This window comes from Hoplias malabaricus, chromosome 11 (assembly GCF_029633855.1).
Source record: "Hoplias malabaricus isolate fHopMal1 chromosome 11, fHopMal1.hap1, whole genome shotgun sequence".
Classification (NCBI taxonomy): Eukaryota; Metazoa; Chordata; class Actinopteri; order Characiformes; family Erythrinidae; genus Hoplias; species Hoplias malabaricus.
The window spans coordinates 8955338-8975310 of NC_089810.1; the positions used below are offsets into that span (position 1 = coordinate 8955338).

A 19973-nucleotide genomic window follows, 5' to 3' on the forward strand; every position below is an offset into this window, starting at 1 on the left:
AAGGAACCAATCCCATCAAGTTTTGTAGCGGGGCCTTTGAGCTGCAAGCAAGTGGCAGAGGAGTGGCAAATCAATGTATGTACAATAATTAATTATTAATTAATTAACTGCTTATCCAGTTCAGGGTCGTGGTGGGTCCGGAGCCTACCCGGAATCATTGGGCGCACGGCAGGAACATACCAACAAGCGGTGCCAGTTCTTTGTAGGGCAAAACATACACACACACACATTCACTCACACCTATGGACACTTGTTTGAGTCACCAATCCACCTGCCAGCGTTTGTCTCTGGACTGCGGGGGGGAAACCAGAGCACCTAGAAGAAACCCATGTGGACACAAAGAGAACACAAATTCCTCACAGACAGTCACGTGGAGTAGGGCTCGAACACACAACTCCAGGACCTTGGAGCTGTGTGACAGTGACGCTACCTGTTGTACCACCCACTAATGGATTAAATAAATAAAAATAAAAGCACATAATCGGCAAAACATTATTGTTTAATCAAACTCTTGATATATCTGTTGTAAAGAAAACTGTTCTTCTCTTACATGACTGCTGCCATGCGGCACAGTGGCTTAGTGGTTAGCACATTCGCCTCGCAGCGCTGGGATCTTGGGTCCAAGTCTGGGTGGAGTTTCCATGTTTTCCCTGTGTCTGCGTGGGTTTCCTCCGGGGTCTCCGGTTTAGGTGAGGGTAGGTGAACTGGCTTCTCTAATAAATATCCTGGTGTGTGAGTGAATTAGTGTGTATGTGAATGAATGTCTGTATGTGTGTGTGCCCAGAAATGGATTGGCGCTCTATCCTGGGTGAAATCCTAGTGCCCCATGCAGTCCTCCAGGTGGACAGTCGTTCCTGGTCGAGAGTACGCTGTGTGTGTTTGGCTGCTGCTTCTAGCCAGTGTGTGTGTGTGGATTGAGTGTTTTGAGCAGTGTGGATTGTAAAGCCTACATGGGTATCTAGAAAAGCACTATATAAGTGTAACGATAGATAGATAGTCTCTTAATTTAGATTTCCTGGATTAGTGACAAGGAAAAGGTCATCGATGCATCTTGAAGGTGGAATGAAATTGTGAAAGATTTACTGACCGAAAATTAATGTCTACATCACTGCAGTACTGTGGGGTGCATAATTGAAATAATTTTTGTAAGAGCCCTAGAGTATTTTTAATAAAGAAAAAAAACGAGTGATAACTATATCACTTTTACAGTCTAAAACAGTGTTGCAGCACAGATTACTGTGACATTAAACGACACATTAGGCCAGAACCCTAATGACAGGTAGAAGAAGGCAGATAGCCTATCAGAATGCAACAGACAGTGAGGCTAGCCTAAGGTTTAGACGGTCTGTGGCTGAGACTATCTCCCAGGTTCATCAGCCTCCTCTTGTGAGCGTATGTTGTGAGGTCATACCAGTTGGAAAAGTGCCATAATAGAAGGAGCCGCGGTCGTTCTTTGTCCAGTCGAAGTCCTCAGCCGCAGACAGACACAGCACCAACACAAGCACATGGCATGCCCATCCAGCACAGCGTGGCAGCATGGTACAGCTCCGGCCCACCGCCTTTTAGTAGCACCAGACGCTCCTGACCAAAGACAACCAATAGCAGTTACACCGTAAAACCAACCTTCCAAAAAATACCTCGCCGGACTAGAGTGCTAGAATCAGCAACCGCTACAGAACTAGAGTAATGACCTTATACTAGTCTCAGTTGCTCTGTGTCAGAACACATTGCTCAACAATACCAGTAGCATTTTAATGAAAGTCAGTACATACAAATGAATGCACATGCAGCATCTTCCTGTTCTCACTGTGAAAATCAGTTACACCGGTTACATACAGCTGATCATACATTCTTCTCATCATACCTTTTACAGAGTTTGCATGAATCCAGAACAAATCACACTAAAGTCATTAAAATACATCCAAATAAATCGACTGGCATCAGTCCCCAGGACTCAGCTCTGCAGCTACCCACTCTGGAAGCATCTGAGGCACAATCCTCTACCGGGGAGGTCTCATGACCCCAGTGTAGACACAAATACCATCCCATAGAGGGTCAATGGACTGTGAGTTTATTTTGCGAGCGTGAGCAGATCTCTTACAAACCAGGGTTTCACTCTGTAAGCAAAGTTAATAGTGGGAGAGGTTGATACACATGTGTCTACTGTGGCAACAAAAGCAAACCAGTAAATGTGTGTTACAGATACATTTGAATTTTGTATTAAAAATAGAACATCTGTGTTTTTATGGCACATACTAATGGTGTGATCATCACACAATTCACTCCCTCTGGGGAAAAACACTATTGGAAAATTACACTCACCTGAATTGTGCTCAGTTGACACTCAAAACATCATAAGAACATGATTTATATCAAGTTTCAAAAATCTCACACCTAGACAAAAAAGTTACACATTTAAAAATGAGCTGATACAAAACATTCTATAGAAGACTTGTAATAATGTATTACTCAGCCTTAATGAGGTAACAGGTGCTGGCTATTAAGGCTGTTATTATCATCCAAACATAGGGGCCGTTGTCCATGGGATCCATCACATTCAGAAAGTAGTAGCCCATATATCTGTTGGCTAAACAGCCATTGTTTATACGTCATGGTTCCACCTTTCTCCGGAGCAGTCCTTCTGTTTTTTGTGAGCTTCAGTATATTGTTGGTTTTTGTTTAGAAAATGCTGAACTGTTGGAAGTGGAGTAAAGCATTTGTACTGGATCACAGTTTAGAGTGAGTTTGGGAGGGGATGTGGAATCAGGATGTGGTGACCTGACTTTGACCAATTAATGTTGTCAAAGAATGCACGTGGTCTCTGTCAAATTCTAGTTCAAACTTTATCTTTATGTAACTCTAGGCCACAAAGCATGAAGGTAACCCTGAAATTTAAGTTTTATGAAGAAACAGCAGCTACGTGGAGCTACAGAACCTTAGAACACAGTTGAAATACGTTTCTTTTTATATTTATTAGAAGTGTCTATTGAGGGTGGCACGGTGGCGCAGCAGGTAGGTGTCGCAGTCACACAGCTCCAGGGGCCTGGGGATTGTGGGTTCGATTCCCGCTCCAGGTGACTGTCTGTGAGGAGTGTGGTGTGTTCTCTCTGTGTCTGCGTGGGTTTCCTCCGGGTGACTGTCTGTGAGGAGTGTGGTGTGTTCTCCCTGTTTCTGCGTGGGTTTCCTCCGGGTGACTGTCTGTGAGGAGTGTGGTGTGTTCTCTCTGTGTCTGCGTGGGTTTCCTCCGGGTGCTCCGGTTTCCTCCCACAGTCCAAAAGCCCACTTTGGTAGGTGGATTGATGACTTAAAAGTGTCCGTAGGTGTGAGTGAAATGTGTGTGTGTGTTGCCCTGTGAAGGACTGGCGCCCCCTCCAGGGTGTATTCCCGCCTTGCGCCCAATGATTCCAGGTAGGCTCTGGACCCACCGCGACCCTGAACTGGATAAGGGTTACAGATAATGAATGACAAAAAATTGTCTATTGATTTAAAAAATGTAATCACACCAATAAAGTTAAACTGCTAGAACTTACTTGCATTTTTTGGGAGGGAGGCAAAAGTGTAGTGTAATATGCATGACATTGTGGCTAGAGGAAGCCATTCTGTTTTACTTTATTATAATGTATCAGTGCAGTTGTGATGATCTTTGAATTTACTTTGAAGTTTAACTTTCTGAAACTGAAAAGTGCAGATTTGAATGCACTTCAATAAAATTGATCTTTGCTCAGAACATTTGTTTTCTATTGCTTTTCTCTGTAGATTTTTAAGGCTTTTTGCTGTGGATCCTCAGTCCGAGCGCTTCCTTAAAAGGCGGTCATTTTAAATTCATGGGCGGAGCTTATGGTAATGGGATGTTAATTGTGAAGAAACCTGCACGTCTTCTCAGTTTATGAGCATTTGGTGTGTGAGAGAAATGGTGTGTTTATGGCACATATTGGTAGTGTAATATGTATTAGCAATGATTAGCAATATCTGTTCTACTTATTATGAGTCAGTGGAGATTCATCATGATTTTGAAACTGTAAAAGGTATCTGCCCCCACTCTTTCAGGATTGTTTAAATCATCACATAGATATTTGATGGAGTGTTTCTCGGGCCTGCAGTGTTCCCCTAATATTTGTCAATCTTTTTTGTTAAGTTTAATAATAACCTCTTCAAGGTGCTTCATCCAAACATTTTCCTACTAAATTACACTGTAAAATCTCACTTGGGATTACAGTGAGAAGTGGATGTTTACAACAGATATAGCCATAGTTCATTTTTTCATGTTCCATTTAAAACCTAGTCTTAATATAGATATTACTTTTGCTTATACTTTATTACCTGATTAGAAAAATCAATAAACACACAGCAGGTAGAGGTTTTAACTTCTGTATTGTGCTTAAGTAATTAAACTACTATACTGCACCTTTACAATTTCTCATGAAATACTAAAAAAAACCTTACTGTACATTACTGGCTTGTCTGGAAACGTTTCATGCACATGCGTTACATACACACCTACACATGCATTCCTTCTGCCACTCGGGTTCATTTTCAAAAGGATCCCAAGGAACTCACAACATAAATACAAAAACTATCAAATTCACAATGGATTTGGAACAGTACATTCAACCTCAACGCATTGCCATCTGAAACATAGGCTACATATAATTTCTGAACAGACCTAAGTAAATACTGGAGTCTTAAATCTACAAAAATAACTTAGAAGTGCAGGCTGAGCCTCAGGTACAGTACCAAAAGATGTTTGAGCTATGTTGCTACACATCGTTTTGTGGTTGCTTCTCAAGACTGGTCTCTTACCTATAATTTATAAGATGCAGCATCATCCTCAGACAAACAGAGAAACAGAAACAACCTCACAAGCTAGTAACACGGATCGTTTCGGCATGCCGTTTGGACATTAAACACTTATTTGCAAGTGTTACTGACAGTTCTCTTGTGCTGTTAGAATGTAAACTCAGTAGTCATCGTCTTCCTCTTCTAGCACCATGTCAAGATCGTCATCATCATCTTCATCTTCGTCGTCGTCTTCCTCTTCTTCCTCCATTTCATAGTCGGTGGGAGCACCCAAAACTAGCTTGGTCTGGTTGATCTCACTCTTGTCATCTGGATTGACTTCGACCTATGTTGAAAAGAGTTACACATTACCCAATGGTTAACACTATAAATGCTGTATTATTTTGAAAACAGCAATATTTTCAGGTGAGTTACCTCAGGCGTAGCAGGTTCTGTTGGGTTCTCCTCAGACTGGGCATTGATCAGTGATTTCAAAGCTCCTTCTTCAAACTAGTAAAAACAAGAACAACTTACTGAACACACTAAACACATTAAGACGGTGGACCCAGCAAAGCCAAAATAATGTATCAATATTGATTATTAAACACCAAATAATAAGAATCAGCTCGTCATGAAGTGAGTTTAGTAGTAGCTTCTTCATTTTGAATATAACTCTCAAAAAAAAATAGCTTCTGAATAGCAGCTACTACAGTTTCCAGCTTCTTTAAATTTATAATTTGAATATAAATAGCAATGTGAAACTTGTTTAGTGGAGACTGGGTCACAGGTTGAAGAACCTGAAAACACTTAACACAAGTCCATATGAATGTAGACACTGTAATAAACATCCAGTGTAAACAATGCCAGTTTGCAATTTTTGACTTTTTTCACTGTCCATTTATCTGACATTAGTGTTAATTAGTTCATTCATTCATTCATTCATTTTCTCAATGACCCTGAAATGGATAAGTGGAAAAGATGGTGATGATTCATTTTCTGTAACATCTCCATCCTGTTCAGGGTTGCGGTTGGTCCAGGGCCTACCCAGAATCATTTGGCACAAAGCAGAAACATTGCTGGGCCTTACACAATCACCCAGTCACACCTATGGACATTTCAGCACAGCCAACTCACTGCGTGTTTTTGGATTGTGGGAGGAAACTGGAGCACCCAGCGGAAACCCATGCAGACACAGGGATAACACAACAAACTACTCACTGACAGTGACCAGACGCCAGGTTTGAAATCACAACCCCAACAGGGAGCTGTGTGACTGCAACACTACCTGGGCATCACCTTGCCTGAGATAAAATGAAAACACAGATGAAAAACGTCATGGTTAAGCCTTACCTTCAGTCTGTTTAGCTGATCCTGCAGCATGACTTTGATTTTCAGAAGAGTCTCCTCTTCCTTTTTGAGCTCCTGCAAGCGACTCAGCATGGTGGACGAATGGATTTACAGCATTCCTGCACAGACAATGAGAAGGAGGGTTTGGGCTGCACGTTTGAGATGGCACAGTTGAGTAGAATATTCCTAATTTAATGGAGGCAGCGGAGTAATAAATTCTCTGATAATTATTCAGATGGCTGGGTTGCATATTACTGAGAAATTAAAATGAGGAGGGAAAGAGCTCAATTCTTTTGACACATAATTATACCAACCAACTAAAAACAAAAAACGCATATGTTACATAGTATAACTATTTCTTTTAGTCAACACAGCCTTATAATCTTGGGCTCTTCAATAGCGCACAGTAAAATGTAACAATTTTGTGCAGTGCAGAATATTTATAGTGTATGTTTCCATAGGTTTACACTCTTCTGAAGTGACAACTGAAAACTGAATAAAATAACTAAACATTTTTTAATGTGTAAATTTCATGTGCACATCCACATGTTGTTTTTTTTTTATAATTAAATAAATAAATAAATAAATTGTCTCCCCTGCCAATCCAAATCCCTAGTGGATTGCATAAGCAGGTAAGCCATACATATTTGTTTACCTTTTTCCAAATGTACTGTTACAAAATGGATGCTGAGCCAGATCTTTATATCTCACTGATCTAGCCCTTTCCACTGCATGTCCAGGCTCAGCCAGTTCATTAAAATGGCAAGCAATAAATGCAAATGTATGCCTACAGTGTACAAGTATTTTGTCTGTGTGTGTGTTTCTGTGATTTGACTTATAGATGGTATTTGGAAGTTTTGGTTTTATTAAAATGGGTGGCACGTTTGAGAACCACTGGTCTGTGGTACAATGTATTAACTGTCCAAGCACAGCTGATATATATTTCCAAATACAGCGATAAGCCATAACATTAAAATTACTTCCTGGTTTCTACACACATTAACCATTCCGTCAGCTCTACAATTAATCCTGCTATTGCTCTGCATACTTTTTTGTAAACCCCCATTCACCCAATGGTTTACCCATGGTCAGGATCAGAGCAGGTATAATTTCAGTGGTGTCTCATTCTCACCCTGGCGTGGTGGTGGTGTGTTAGTGTGTGTTGCGCTGGTACGAGGTGATCAGACACAGCAGAGCCGCTGGAGTTTTAAACATTGTGTCCACTCTATTAGACACATCTACCCTACAGGTCAAGCTTGTAGATGTAAAGTCAGAGAGAGTAGCTCATCTGATGTAGCATAGTCTGCGTTGACTGTCCTCTAGCCTTTAATCAGTGAGCTCAGGATGCTGCAGACAGGACACTGTTGCCTATATATTTTAGGATGGGGGATTATTTGCAGTCCAGCAGTGACACTGATGCCTTTAAAAGCTCCAGCAGCTCTGCTGTGTCTGATCCACTTGTGCCAACACAACACACACCAACACCACTACACCAGTGTCACTGCAGCCCTGAGAATGATACACCAGCCAAATCATACCTGTTCAGTGTCCTTCCTGTGGGAGAAATGATGTGTGAAAGGGGGCTAACAAAGCATGCAGAGCACGAGATGGACTACAGTCTGTAATTGTAAGGCAACAAGCTGCTTCTGTATGGTCAGTGGAGGAAACAATGAGTGTAGAGACACAAAGGTCATTTTAATGTTAGAGCTGTATCCGCCAACATTAATTCTGAAACTGGTGGTGGTCTCAGATGTGTGCTTCTTTTTCAGAAAGTTGGGAACCCACTGTTGCCATAGCAACAAGTAACCGCTTAAGAGTGATGTCATTAAGACGGTGCAGTTGTTTGGATGCTGAGGTAACGTTATTTCTTCACACCAGTCCTCCTGTCCTCTCTGCCCTATAGATGTACCGACCCTCTGGACTTCAACATTAAATTATGAGACATAAAATAGTGAACACAATTAGTCTGTGCTGTGTTTAGACTTCCTGACCATAGCAACACACCACTACCTGCGGATTTATTTACATCATCCCTCCTTCAGCAACATTCAGTAGCTCTCTATCTTCAGGGGGCAGTGGGTGTGATTCGCTGGACTAATATTAAAGTTGGCGAAGTGGACAAATCTGAAGGGAACAGTCTGTACTGAAACAATCAGCAGGTGAGCTAACTGGGCTAACGCTAGCTTTCAGTTCTGTTCAAATGACGTTACGTGATAAACTTGCTTTCAGAGCCCAGACAGGTCGAATTACATAGCGTCACTTTACACCTACCTGGAGTCTCTTTTACTCTATGTAATGTCGACGTGAAGAACGGACATTATTGTGAAGAAAAAAACCGCTTCAACCTCTCTCAAAGCACTCTGTCCATTCACTTCTGCGGGAGGGTCACGTGTTCGAGTACGCGCATGCGTTCTAGAGAGAGAGAAAGCGAGAGAGCTCCCCTGTCCAAATTCTTGCCCTAAGCCCTTCGTAGAAGTGTGCACTTTGTTGATGTTGTCGAAAGTTAAGCAAAAAATGAGGCTCAACAGTGTATTAGCTTTGAGAGTCCTTAGTGCACTCAAGCCCTGTCCCACAACTTTGGATAAATTCATGCCGGGTTTCCATTTTAGGGTGACGTTAAAAAAAAATGGCACGCAACGAAATAATACATTTAAAGAACCAGCCTTAATGGTGGAATAAAATTCTTAATTCAAATATGTTCTAGCTGTAGTTTAAAGTGGGAAACAATGCTGATAATAATATCTGTAAGCTGAAAGAAAAAAAACGTCAAGAAACCCAGTAAACAAGGAACGTCCCTGGACGTTCAAAATAGGTCTAAAAGTAGTCTGTCCGTCAAGGACATATTTTAAACGTCAATGGACGTCCAAAATGCGTTTTATACAAGTAATTTATTTCGGGACCAATTAATAACGTCAAAGGACGTCCAAAATACGTCGAATAGTCGTCTTTTCAATGTCTGTGTTTGGACGTCTTTTCAACTTTCTTTTTCAACCTTAAGAGAACGTTGATTAGACGACAGTCATTACGTTATTTCAACGTTGAATCAATGGCTAAATTTTTATGCCACAAAATGCCACAATTTGCTCCGGTTTTTTTTTTTTTATTAATACCTGTTTTTCAAATTACCCTGTTCTTTTTATTTGTGGCAAGCATTTCTCAAGTTCTGAAAAATTATGGAAAATCTGGCCACCTTTGGACCTTTGGACATTATTGGATAAGTTCATGTAAATCCCCCTTCTTCCTGTTTCAATTTTATAGTCGTTCTCTTTATTTTTTAAGAATCTTGAATCATTCCTGTTATCTCCATGTAGCTCTCCTTGTCTCTCAGTGTAAACTTTATGGAATTAGACCGGGTGTATTTAAAAATAAAAAAACATTTGAGCCTAACAGAATTTATTTCATTTATGTAGATGAGGTATTTAATTGAACATTTTCGTTTCATTTGCATCCTCCTAATATTCGGCTGTTTTCAGCTTGACAGCTTTAATGAATTCTCTTTTAAATTATAATAAATTTGAAATAAAACAATGACTCATAAATGAAGAAACTGTATCTATAAAACTGATCCAGTGCTTTACTAAATATAACAAATATAATGTAATATTTATTATTATTATTATTATTAGATTGCTGAATGAAAATTGAATAAAATAATTGCATTAAAAGCAAGACTTTTCTCAGATTGAACCTCTTTACACTGACCTCAACTATTAACTACTGAAAGTGACTTTTGGTATCTACTGACATTCACTCAGAACACTCATTTAAAAGCATCATTTAAGAAGGGCCAAATCCTGCATCTCTACAAACACTGCCCAGTACTCATTTCATTCTCTGACCTCTTGTGGTTAAACTGGGTATACAGACCACAGAGAGCGGAATAAGAGCCAAACTGCCCCCTTTCCACCTCCCCGTGCTTTCGTCAGCTGCATATGGAGATGTTTGAAGTGGCAGGTGTCAGCCCTATAAACCATGGAGCCAAATCTGTTACTAATATAGTCCATGTTTTAAGTTCTCCTGTATGAAACATAGACATCATGATCAAGAAGACATGAATGTATACAGGTGCAGTGAAAAGCACTGATTACTTTGGCACCTGTCGAGGGGTGGGGATAAAGTAGGCACCAAGTTACCAGTCTGTCCTTAAAGTCAATTTACTGGAGGCCGGGAAAAAACGGACGAGCGTAAGGATCTGCGTGACCTTGACAAGGGCCAAATCGTGATGGGACAATGCTCCCGGGAAGCCAAGGCTCACTGATTTGTGAGGGAGCAAAGAGGTCAAACATGGGCAAGTTCTGATGTTCAGAGCCTGCATTAACCCTTTCAGCAGTTTGGGATACACTGGCTGATCCAACATCAGCTTCAAGAACTGACTGTTCACTTGCTGCCACCCCCTTAATAAGTGCCATCGTAAATGGACCATCAATGTCATTATTTCACCTGTCAGTGGTTTTAAACTTGTGGCAGATTGGTGTATATACACACGAGTACACATGAGTTCATTCAGTGTAGCTCTGCTCTATGAATGAAGGCATTTATGAAACATGTGCTCCATTAGAGGGCACCATTACAGAGCACTGCTTCCTAGTTCCCACATCCTGCTGATCTTTTAAAACCTGTATCTACACTTCACACAGGAACTCAAAATGCAGTATTTCTAAAAAGGGATTATTTACTGGAATAATATTTTCAGGACACATAAAGTTGACTTTACGCTCCACACGTGCGTATGCTGTGTTAGAAGCCTAGGATTAGCTACATGAAAAGGAGAAGTATGTTTGAGACCCTGCTCCATCCATCGTTCAGATTTGAGCAAGAATTTCTACCTGAACTTGACATTGAAACCTCACCCTCCAAAGCCTGGCTGACCCCTACCACAGCGACACACGAGGCGAAGCCAGCATTAAGAAAATAGCTTATTTAGACAAAACACAAATAAACGGCAGATGGAACTCATTGATGTGAACCAGATCTAAAAGCACTCTTAATCAGTCTCCAGAAATGTTCGGGAAGCCCATTAGGGTTCTTTTATAGGATTCCTTGACTAAACCCATCCAGATGTGTGTGTAGATAATCAGAGCACATAAGCCTGACTGGAGGCCACGGGCAGAGGCCAGTCAGAGACACATACCTGCCCTCCACTCACACATACTTTCACACACCGTATCTCTGCTGAACATAAGAAGGTTTGATTTATATGACGTACACATTTATCTGAGACACAGAAGCAAATCCTGATGAATGTAGGGCTGAGATGTTTAAAGTGCTGTGCAAATCTCAGAGACCACTATTCATTTATATATTTCTTTCCCAGTCAAATGTTTACACCCACTAAATACAAACGATTTATTTTCAGTGTTAGATACAAAGCAGGAAGCTTAGTATTATGCAGGTAGTCGCAATGAACTGCAACGTGTTCTGAGAAACACCAGCAGCTTCTTTGTTTGATTTAAACATGTTCTTTCTTGTTTATTTCCTTTTCTTGACTGCTACACATCTTTCAAGTTTGGAGCTTGATTTTCTCCTGTCTCTCAAAGACCGTAACATAGGTTCTCTTTATTTGTTCATGGGCAGGTGAGTCTTTTTTTGAGGGGCCACAGGTCAAGTTCCAAGATCCCAGGGTCCTAGATTTGATCCTCGTGTCACTGTCTGTGAGGAGTTCGATGTGTTCTCCCTGTGTGTGCGTGGGTTTCCTCTGTGTGCTCCGGTTTGCTCCCAAAATACAAAAACACATGCTGGTTGTTGATTTACCTGTGTGACACTGTCCACAGGTGTGTGTTTGTGTGACTAGGTGAATGTGGGATGTCCTGAATTAGATTGGTGCCCAGTGCAGGGTGTGTTCCTGCTTTGCATGCGCATGAAAACCTGAGAAGAATGAAGTGGTTAAAGATGGTGCATGAATGAAATAGTGAATTAATTTCCATTTTCTTCTTATACAGTGTTAGATAAAGCTACATGTCTGGGCTCATTAGCTTTATGTATGTTAAATTAAATACCTTTTGTTGTTGTTGACAATAAACTGTTGCTTTAGGATGAGAAGTTTGGGAAAAGCATTCAAAGTGCTTTTAGATTTGCTATCAACTTCTGAGTAGTTTCTTGAACAGTTTCATGGCCATTTTCAGATTTATTTCTAAACCTCCTTTTTAGCAGTAAATACCATTATGCCATCATTCTCTCTCTCTCTCTCTCAGTTTACTCAGGTATCTGAGAATGTGTGATGTCATACTTAAGAAAGAAATTGCGGGAAGTGGACTTGAGCAACTCGTCGTTATCTCATCTCTATCACTGCATGGAGAATCTGAGGAGAAAATGATCTGGCAGCAGATTGCAAGCAACAGCATTTACAGCACGTCCTGATAAGTGCTATGAGCGGAGGATATGAGAGGAGAGGAATGGGGAGGAGAGCAGAAGACAGGAAGGGAGAGGAGAGCAGAAGACAGGAGAGGAGAGAAGAAGACAGGAAAGGACAGGAAGGGAGAGGAGAGCAGAAGACAGGAGAGGAGAGAAGAAGACAGGAAAGGAGAGAAGAGAAGAGAAGAGAAGAGAAGAGAAGAGAGGAGAGCTGAGCTAAGGCTAATGGCCCCAGGTGAGGTCAGTGGGTTCAAACTGCAGCCGTCTTGTGACTTAGCCAGGCCTTGAATGATGGGCTTGATAGATTGGGGGAGCTCTGATAACACCAATCTGGCCAACCTCCCCCACCTCTAGTGTCACATTCTGCTCTCCCCGGAACCCAGCCTCAGGGATTAGTGTGTGTGTGTGTGTGTGTGTGTACATTTACAGGACCTATGCTTTGACTATGTAGTAAAATCAATAATCAGAAAAGGGGTCTGGTTCATATGCATGTCCCCATGTCTTGATTGACACTATCTACAATTATTTTTTATAATTATACAATTACAACTATATACACTAAAACTGTGCTGGCTGTGTGTGTGTGCACGTGCGTGTGTGTGTGTGTGTTTGTGTGTGTGGCGTGCATGGTTGGAGGGATGTAACCAGAGCCCTCCCTGGGAGCAGTGAGAGCCCATGCTGCCCATGTGGGGTCAGAGAGCAGTAACTGCATGGCCTCATGGCCTAAGCCCCATGAACACAGCTGCAACTTTTCCAGGCACAGATGAGAGAGGGTCAGGGCTTGAATGTTGTGGGTAATATGCATGTGTGTTATATGTGTGTATATGAGTGAGTGCACACAGGGGGCAATACAGGGGCTTCTCATGGAAGGGCTTAACCCTGGGACTTGGCACAGGAGCCAGACGGGAGGTGCAGGGGACTCATGTGCAACAGATATCAATCTCTGTCCCCTGGTGCCCCCCAGTTGCCTTCTCGCTGTCATCGCAGGGGGCCGGGGTTGTGGCTCTCCACATTTTCTCACAGTCAGAGCACTCTTCGGGCCGTCTGAGGGGCCGCAGCAGCTGAGGAGCGTTGACTCTCCAGCATCGTCCACTCTTGGCCATCCACAGGGGTACGCTCAGCCCCTTTCTGAAGGTGCTCTGGGCCTAAGGAATGTTGAGGGGACGAAGGGGCCTCACATAAGGGAGAGCAAAAAAAAAAAAAAAAGGGGGGGGGGGGGGTGAGGAAAAAAGGGAGGGGGCAAACCCACAGGATTGACCTTTGGCCAGGAGAGTCGGGAAGTTATGACTCAATTTTCACTGAGAGAAAGGCTAAGAGAGAGAGAGAGAGAGAGAGAGAGAGTGTACCAAATGACATGAGCGAAATAAGTAGAAGGCAGGGAGAGAGCAACATATAGATGCCAAGACACAGAAGGAAAGAATTTGTGTGTGTGTGAGTGAGAGAGAGAGAGAGAGAGAGAGAGAGAGAGAGAGAGAGAGAGAGAGAGAAAGAGAGGAATGGGTGGGAGTGGTGAAGAAAAACAGAGCACTTTTTGGAGAGGCCACTAATGAGTGTCCCCAACCGCTCGGCACTTTAACATGAGAAAACAGTCGTGCAGTGGTCCATCCCAGCCAAACTCAGTTTAAAAATGGGGCAAATAAGATGCCTGACAGCCTTGTTTGACCACATTCAGCTGAAAAATATTAGCCTTCAGTTCCCAAACGTATCCATGCTCCACCCACAGATGCGTTCACTTCTATTTAATGTTGCACAGTTGGAAGATGGAGCCAGACATGGTCTCGTAATAAAAATACATGTTAAACCTTCAGTGCTGCAGAAAAATGTGCCACTAACAATGGCATATGTCCACTCTAAAAACCCTAAACCCCCAATTCTTCTAGTCCAGTTCCTTGAGTACAATTAACAAAGCAGGCTAGTTAGCGACATGCTATTGTTTTCTGAGGGAACCATTTTCCCCTTGTAGTACAATGTTTATTTTTACCTCATATCATTTTTTTTCTCCACAGGCAACACACATCTTCAAGCTGAAATTAAGTTTTTGGGAGACTTTCCAGCCATGCTAACTTACCATATATTTATATTATAATTGACATATGTCTGATAGTGTAGACCAGTGCACCCTTGCTTCATTTGAAGGCACTGGATATTTAGTTTTTTTCCACATTAATTATATTCATCCTTCTTCAGCCCAACATTTCACATGGTTATCCATGACATCCATGATATGAGATCCTCTGACAGAGAACTTTGATCCTGACAGACAGCTCAGTCTATTTGTGATATAATCACATGAATGGGAGAGAGCATTTTGTGACATAGTCACATATCTTGGTCATATATTATACCACAGTATCATACATTTTCCATTTATCATACAATTAGTTTATCAGGGCTTTCCCCATGTTATGGAACAGTGACAAAAAAAAAACCCAAAACATTTTATGGCAGCATATCAACAAGTAAATATCAATGACTTTTAAATGTTCTCTGGAAATTAAAATCATTTAAACTAACTCATTTATTTATGGACAACACCATGGCGCTGTCTCTGCGTGGGTTTCCTCCGGATGACTGTCTGTGAGGAGTGTGGTGTGTTCTCCCTGTCTCTGCGTGGGTTTCCTCCGGATGACTGTCTGTGAGGAGTGTGGTGTGTTCTCCCTGTGTCTGTGTGGGTTTCCTCCGGGTGATCTGGTGTTCTTCCAAAAAACACACGTTCGTAGGTGGATGGGCGACTCAAAAAGGGTCCCTAGGTGTGAGTGTAAAAGTAAAAGTGTGAGTGTGTGTCGCCCTGTGACGGATGGTGCTTTCTCCAGGGTGTGTTCCATTCTTGCTCCCAGTGATTATGGGTGATTAACAAATTAATTAATTACAAACTAATTAAGGGGCGGCACGGTGGTGCAGCAGGTAGTGTCGCAGTCACACAGCTCCAGGGGCCTGGAGGTTGTGGGTTCGATTCCCGCTCCGGGTGACTGTCTGTGAGAAGTTGGTGTGTTCTCCCCGTGTCCGCGTGGGTTTCCTCCGGGTGCTCCGGTTTCCTCCCACAGTCCAAAAACACACGTTGCAGGTGGATTGGCGACTCGAAAGTGTCTGTAGGTGTGAGTGTGTGAGTGTGTGTGTGTATCTGTGTTGCCCTGTGAAGGACTGGCGTCCCCTCCAGGGTGTATTCCTGCCTTGCGCCCGATGATTCCAGGTAGGCTCTGGACCCCCCGCGACCCTAAAATTGGATAAGCGGTTACAGATAATGGATGGATGGACAAACTAATTAATTAACACTAATAAAGGCCAAAAAACTTTATTTAACACACCAGAGTGCTGGTAAGTGATAGGGACACAACTTTTTTTTATATACATATATTTTATATTAGCATTTGTTAAAGTAGAACATCTGTAAAGAGAAATGCTTATTAGACGTAATATATTGAGACTAAATTTGTGTTGTTCATAAGGTATGATATTTAAAATATCACACCATTTTCTACATTACACCAGTGACTCTTAAATTCATTCATTCATTGTCTGTAAATGCTTATCCAGTTCAGGGTCACGGTGGCTCCGAAGCCTACCAGGAATCACTGGGCACAAAGGCAGGAACACACCTTGGAGGGGGCGACCTTTATACTGGATAATTTTATTAATTTGAAAGTGAAACACAGAGAGTATCACATAGTTTAACACAGATCTGTGAATACGTCACAGAAAGTCTATGTCACATATAATGCACTCTCCCATTTATGTGACTACATCAGAAATAGGATTCAGACTGTGTTTTTATAGAACACAGGCAAAAATCTAATTTAATTTAATGGAGTATAACAACTGAAATACAGAATTATAATGTTACTCGTTTGAAATTGTACATTTTCTGTTTGCGTGGGAAAGTTCACACTGTTAGGATACATCAGCTCCTTTTGGTGTTGACCTATCAGAAGTATGGTGACACATTTATTGAAGCTTCTAACTTGATTAGATATAACAACAAAGCCCAGGTCAGCAGCCAATCTAAACTCTACTTTAACGTTGAACTGGATTTGTTAACTTTTGGGATTTTGAGTGTAAAAAATAACAGGTCTGTGGGTGGAGCAAAGACGGTTCATTTCAGTCCATTTGAACACTTCTTCAACAAAGGTCATCAGATGAAGCCTGAGAAAAACTGAAGAGAAAAAAAAAAACGTGACTATAGCCTTCAGGATGTTTCTCCTTGAGTCAGTGATGGTGGGAAGATCCCCACGCTTCAAGGAAGAGGAAAGTGTGTGTGTGTAGAGTCTCCAGGCTCTTTGTTTTCGGAGCCCTGCCTCAACCTTCACCTTTCCTGTTCAGTCCCCTCCCTCCACAAGTTCAGCTGTTTGCGTGTAGGGCCGCACATATTTGATATCACTGAAGTGCACACATCTATAAGAAAGTATGCCCAATCAAGCACGTACACATTCCCGAACAGCAAGCCCTTTTACTGAACACAGGGCTGAGTATTTTTAATATATGCGCTCCCACAGACCAACAGACTGTTGCAAACATAGTTTAAATGCACATGTTTTTTTATATAGTGGAGTTCCTGTGTAACGTACAGTTAAATGCAAACGTTTGGAGACCCCTAGTTAAATTACATGTCGATACAATGTTGATTTTCTAAGCTTATTTTTCAAACAAATTTCAGCAAATCAATACTCTGTCATTTATAAACACAGATCTGACTTCTCTGTAGAGGACGTGAACTTATTTTCACTTAGGAGATAACCAAAACATGTCGATTGAACAACTGAGTGCCAATATTTTGCCTATGACTCTATGAAGTGTGAGACTATGTGAAACATCCAAAATGCATTTCCAAGCCTCCACACCCTGTTCTAAGTACAAATTCTTATTTCTGGCAATGTCGCTTCTTTTTTTCAGGCCTTTTCCAAAGGCCTGCGTGCTGCTATGCTGGGAAGGTGCAGTGTGCACTGTTTAAACACAGACCACAGAGCTAGAGTAGCTGCAGACCCTGGGCAAAGCGAGAAAGCAAGTGTGAACACAGTGAGTCCCTTCATTGCATGCACTAGAGTTCACACTAAATGTATCACCTGCTTTGGCTTACTACAGAACACAGTTCAGACGGTTCAGAGGATGAGAGGCACTTCTAAATAAAGATGGCAAAAAAGTCCCTGTTTAAACTTCTGTAGAAATGTATACTTTACCTGGGTTACAGCTTAAATTAAAGCATTGGGCATAGAACTTCGAGAAGTTTCGTTCACAAACTAGTCCCGCCCTCCCCTACTCCGATTGGTTCGCTTGAGTGAGAAGGGGGCGTGGTGAAGTAGCCTAAAATCTTCTGATTGGACGGTCTGACTGTAGCGCTACCGTTATTGGTCGATAACCTTCTCTGTAAACATTTAATTGGTCAGTCTGCACGTCTGCATCCCCCCCCCCCATCTCAGATCTGGTCTCCCTAACATTGTGAATATGTGTAATGTGAGAGCAACAGCGGAGCAATAAAGATGCAGACTGAGCAGAAAACATATTATTGTCCTCCCCATAAAATCATTTGAAAACAAGCAGAAACTACAGTAAACATATGTTGTATGATATTTTATCAGTCCTGAAGAGCCAAAAATACTGCAGACATTATTAATAAACACTGAAAACCACATAGAACTGAATCCGACCTGCTGTAAAGGCACACTCCTTCTTTTAGGATTTGGGTGAAGTTTACAGAGGCAGAGCCACTAGCTCTTCTGATGGAGTAAAAGAGGCATGTTTAATGGTATAACAGTAAAGCAGGTTTACAGGAGCTGTTAGCTTTAACAGCATCACTCAGAATGAAGCCAAATGGCTAACTGTCACACTCTCACAGAGCGAGAGAGCAGGAGAGGGCTAATCAAAGCGGAGCATGCGCTTTTAAAAAGACACAGGGATGAAAAAAGCACTCTCTCCTTCTGGCGGTGAGGCCTTCAGCGCAGTAACCACAGCAAAAAAAAAAAAGCAAAGTCTGTTGATTTAGGCTGAGGGAAATGGAGTGAGAGTTTCAGACCTGGGAATGCCTCAGATCATGGTGGTTTTTCACTGCGTGTTTGGACTGCTGTTGATATGATATGGGCAGAGAGAGAGAGAGAAGGAGAGATCAGGAGCGAGAGAGGGAAAGACAAGGAGAGAAAGAAGAACAACAAGAACAAGAGAGAGAGTGGTGAAGTGTGAGAAGGCAGGGGAGTAGAGTGAGATAGCATTAAGAGCATAATCATATTAGCATTAAGCTAAATGCGAGAGAAAGCTTCCATGTTGCCTCTCCAGTTTACGGAGCAATGCTCTGTCACAGCTGAAACTTTTAAGCTAATTGACCACCCATATGCAGCATTCCTGCTCCTCCAGGCCTGTCTCAGAGAAAGGAGGGTTTGGGAGGGGGATGTGAGGAAGGGGGTCTGAAACCCCTCTCAGTCTGGCTCTCTGGAGCTGTGCCATGATTAATCACGCATTCACATTCAGGGCCTGCTGCGCTGGCCCTCCCTCTCCCCCTGCTTGTTTACACGGCGCAGACCGGTTCACCTTCACTGGCACCTCATGTTAAACAGCTCGCTAATGTCAGGACCGCACGGAATCCAGCACAGAAATCTTACCATGTTTTTATTTTCCTCTCTCCCACACCCCACCCCTCTCTCTCTTTTCCCCCTCAATAATTCAGGAAAGGTCAAGTCGTGGGGTTGTTTTATTTCTCCTTTGTGCAGATGACTTTTTAATCCCAAATAGGATGCGGTGTGGTTGAATGATTTGCTGAAAGATTTTTGGAGGGGGATTTTTAAGAGTGTTTATTCTCCTGGTCTTGAACCCTACAAGTAGAGTGTGATGGGACTATAAAACACAGATTTGGACAAAGCGTGCATGGTCAAGGCAGGGACACTTTTGCTTAGGTCAAGTGTCAAAAGACAAATAGACTTCATGGCTTTAGATTTCCTTGATGCAAAAAAGAATAAATTGTATTTATGTTTAACAGTAACCATCCACAAATTACATTAAAGGACCCGTCTTTAATACAGATAGCAAGCGTTTACAATGGGAACTGCCCTGTAAATTCAAAACAGTGGAGAGGGTTGCCAGTTCACACAGGTTGCCAGTTTGAGGAAAATTAAAGCTCTATGAATAAGTGGATATCGAGTTTAAGAGCGTTGGAACTAAACAGCTAAAAATAATATCCCGTAACTTTTAAACATAAAAAGAGTACATCATTTCCCTAAAATATCAACCTGCACTAGTGAAAGGCAAAAGAAATTGAACGAGCTGTCATTGTTTTATCAGATTAATGTTTGTCCTTCCCTGTCCACCTTAAATCTTGCAACTAGACGAGGCTCATATCTTACATATGGAGTTTTCCCTTTCACAATACATTACATATTAGAAGGCAGATGTGTGTTTCTTATTCACAATTCTCATATTCAAATGTTTCGGCCTTAAATGGGTCAATTTAAAAGTTAATGCTGGCTTTATTTGCGGGCTTCTTACTTGTATTATACAATCAACTTTAAACAGGTGACTGC

At 41.9% G+C, this 19973-nt stretch overlaps 1 protein-coding gene across 1 annotated transcript; it reads right to left on the reverse strand.

Moving 5' to 3' along the window:
* Positions 1-4331: 4331 nt before the first annotated feature.
* Positions 4332-8562, reverse strand: snapc5 (small nuclear RNA activating complex, polypeptide 5). The gene is made up of 4 exons (XM_066685626.1): positions 8395-8562; positions 6127-6242; positions 5212-5286; positions 4332-5122 (listed from the first exon to the last, which is right to left on the reverse strand). Exons 2-4 carry the CDS (start codon positions 6214-6216, stop codon positions 4958-4960), a joined length of 330 nt encoding a protein of 109 aa, XP_066541723.1. The 5' UTR covers positions 6217-6242; positions 8395-8562; the 3' UTR covers positions 4332-4957.
* Positions 8563-19973: the final 11411 nt, after the last annotated feature.

Excerpts from the sequence above, each read along its gene's own strand:
- snapc5 (XM_066685626.1), bottom strand. The coding sequence starts at position 6,216 with ATGCTGAGTCGCTTGCAGGAGCTCAAAAAGGAAGAGGAGACTCTTCTG. Across the intron at positions 5,287-6,126 it reads ATCAGCTAAACAGACTGAAG|TTTGAAGAAGGAGCTTTGAA; the intron begins GTAAGGCTTAAC and ends TGTTTTTACTAG. Across the intron at positions 5,123-5,211 it reads CAGAACCTGCTACGCCTGAG|GTCGAAGTCAATCCAGATGA; the intron begins GTAACTCACCTG and ends TTTTCAACATAG.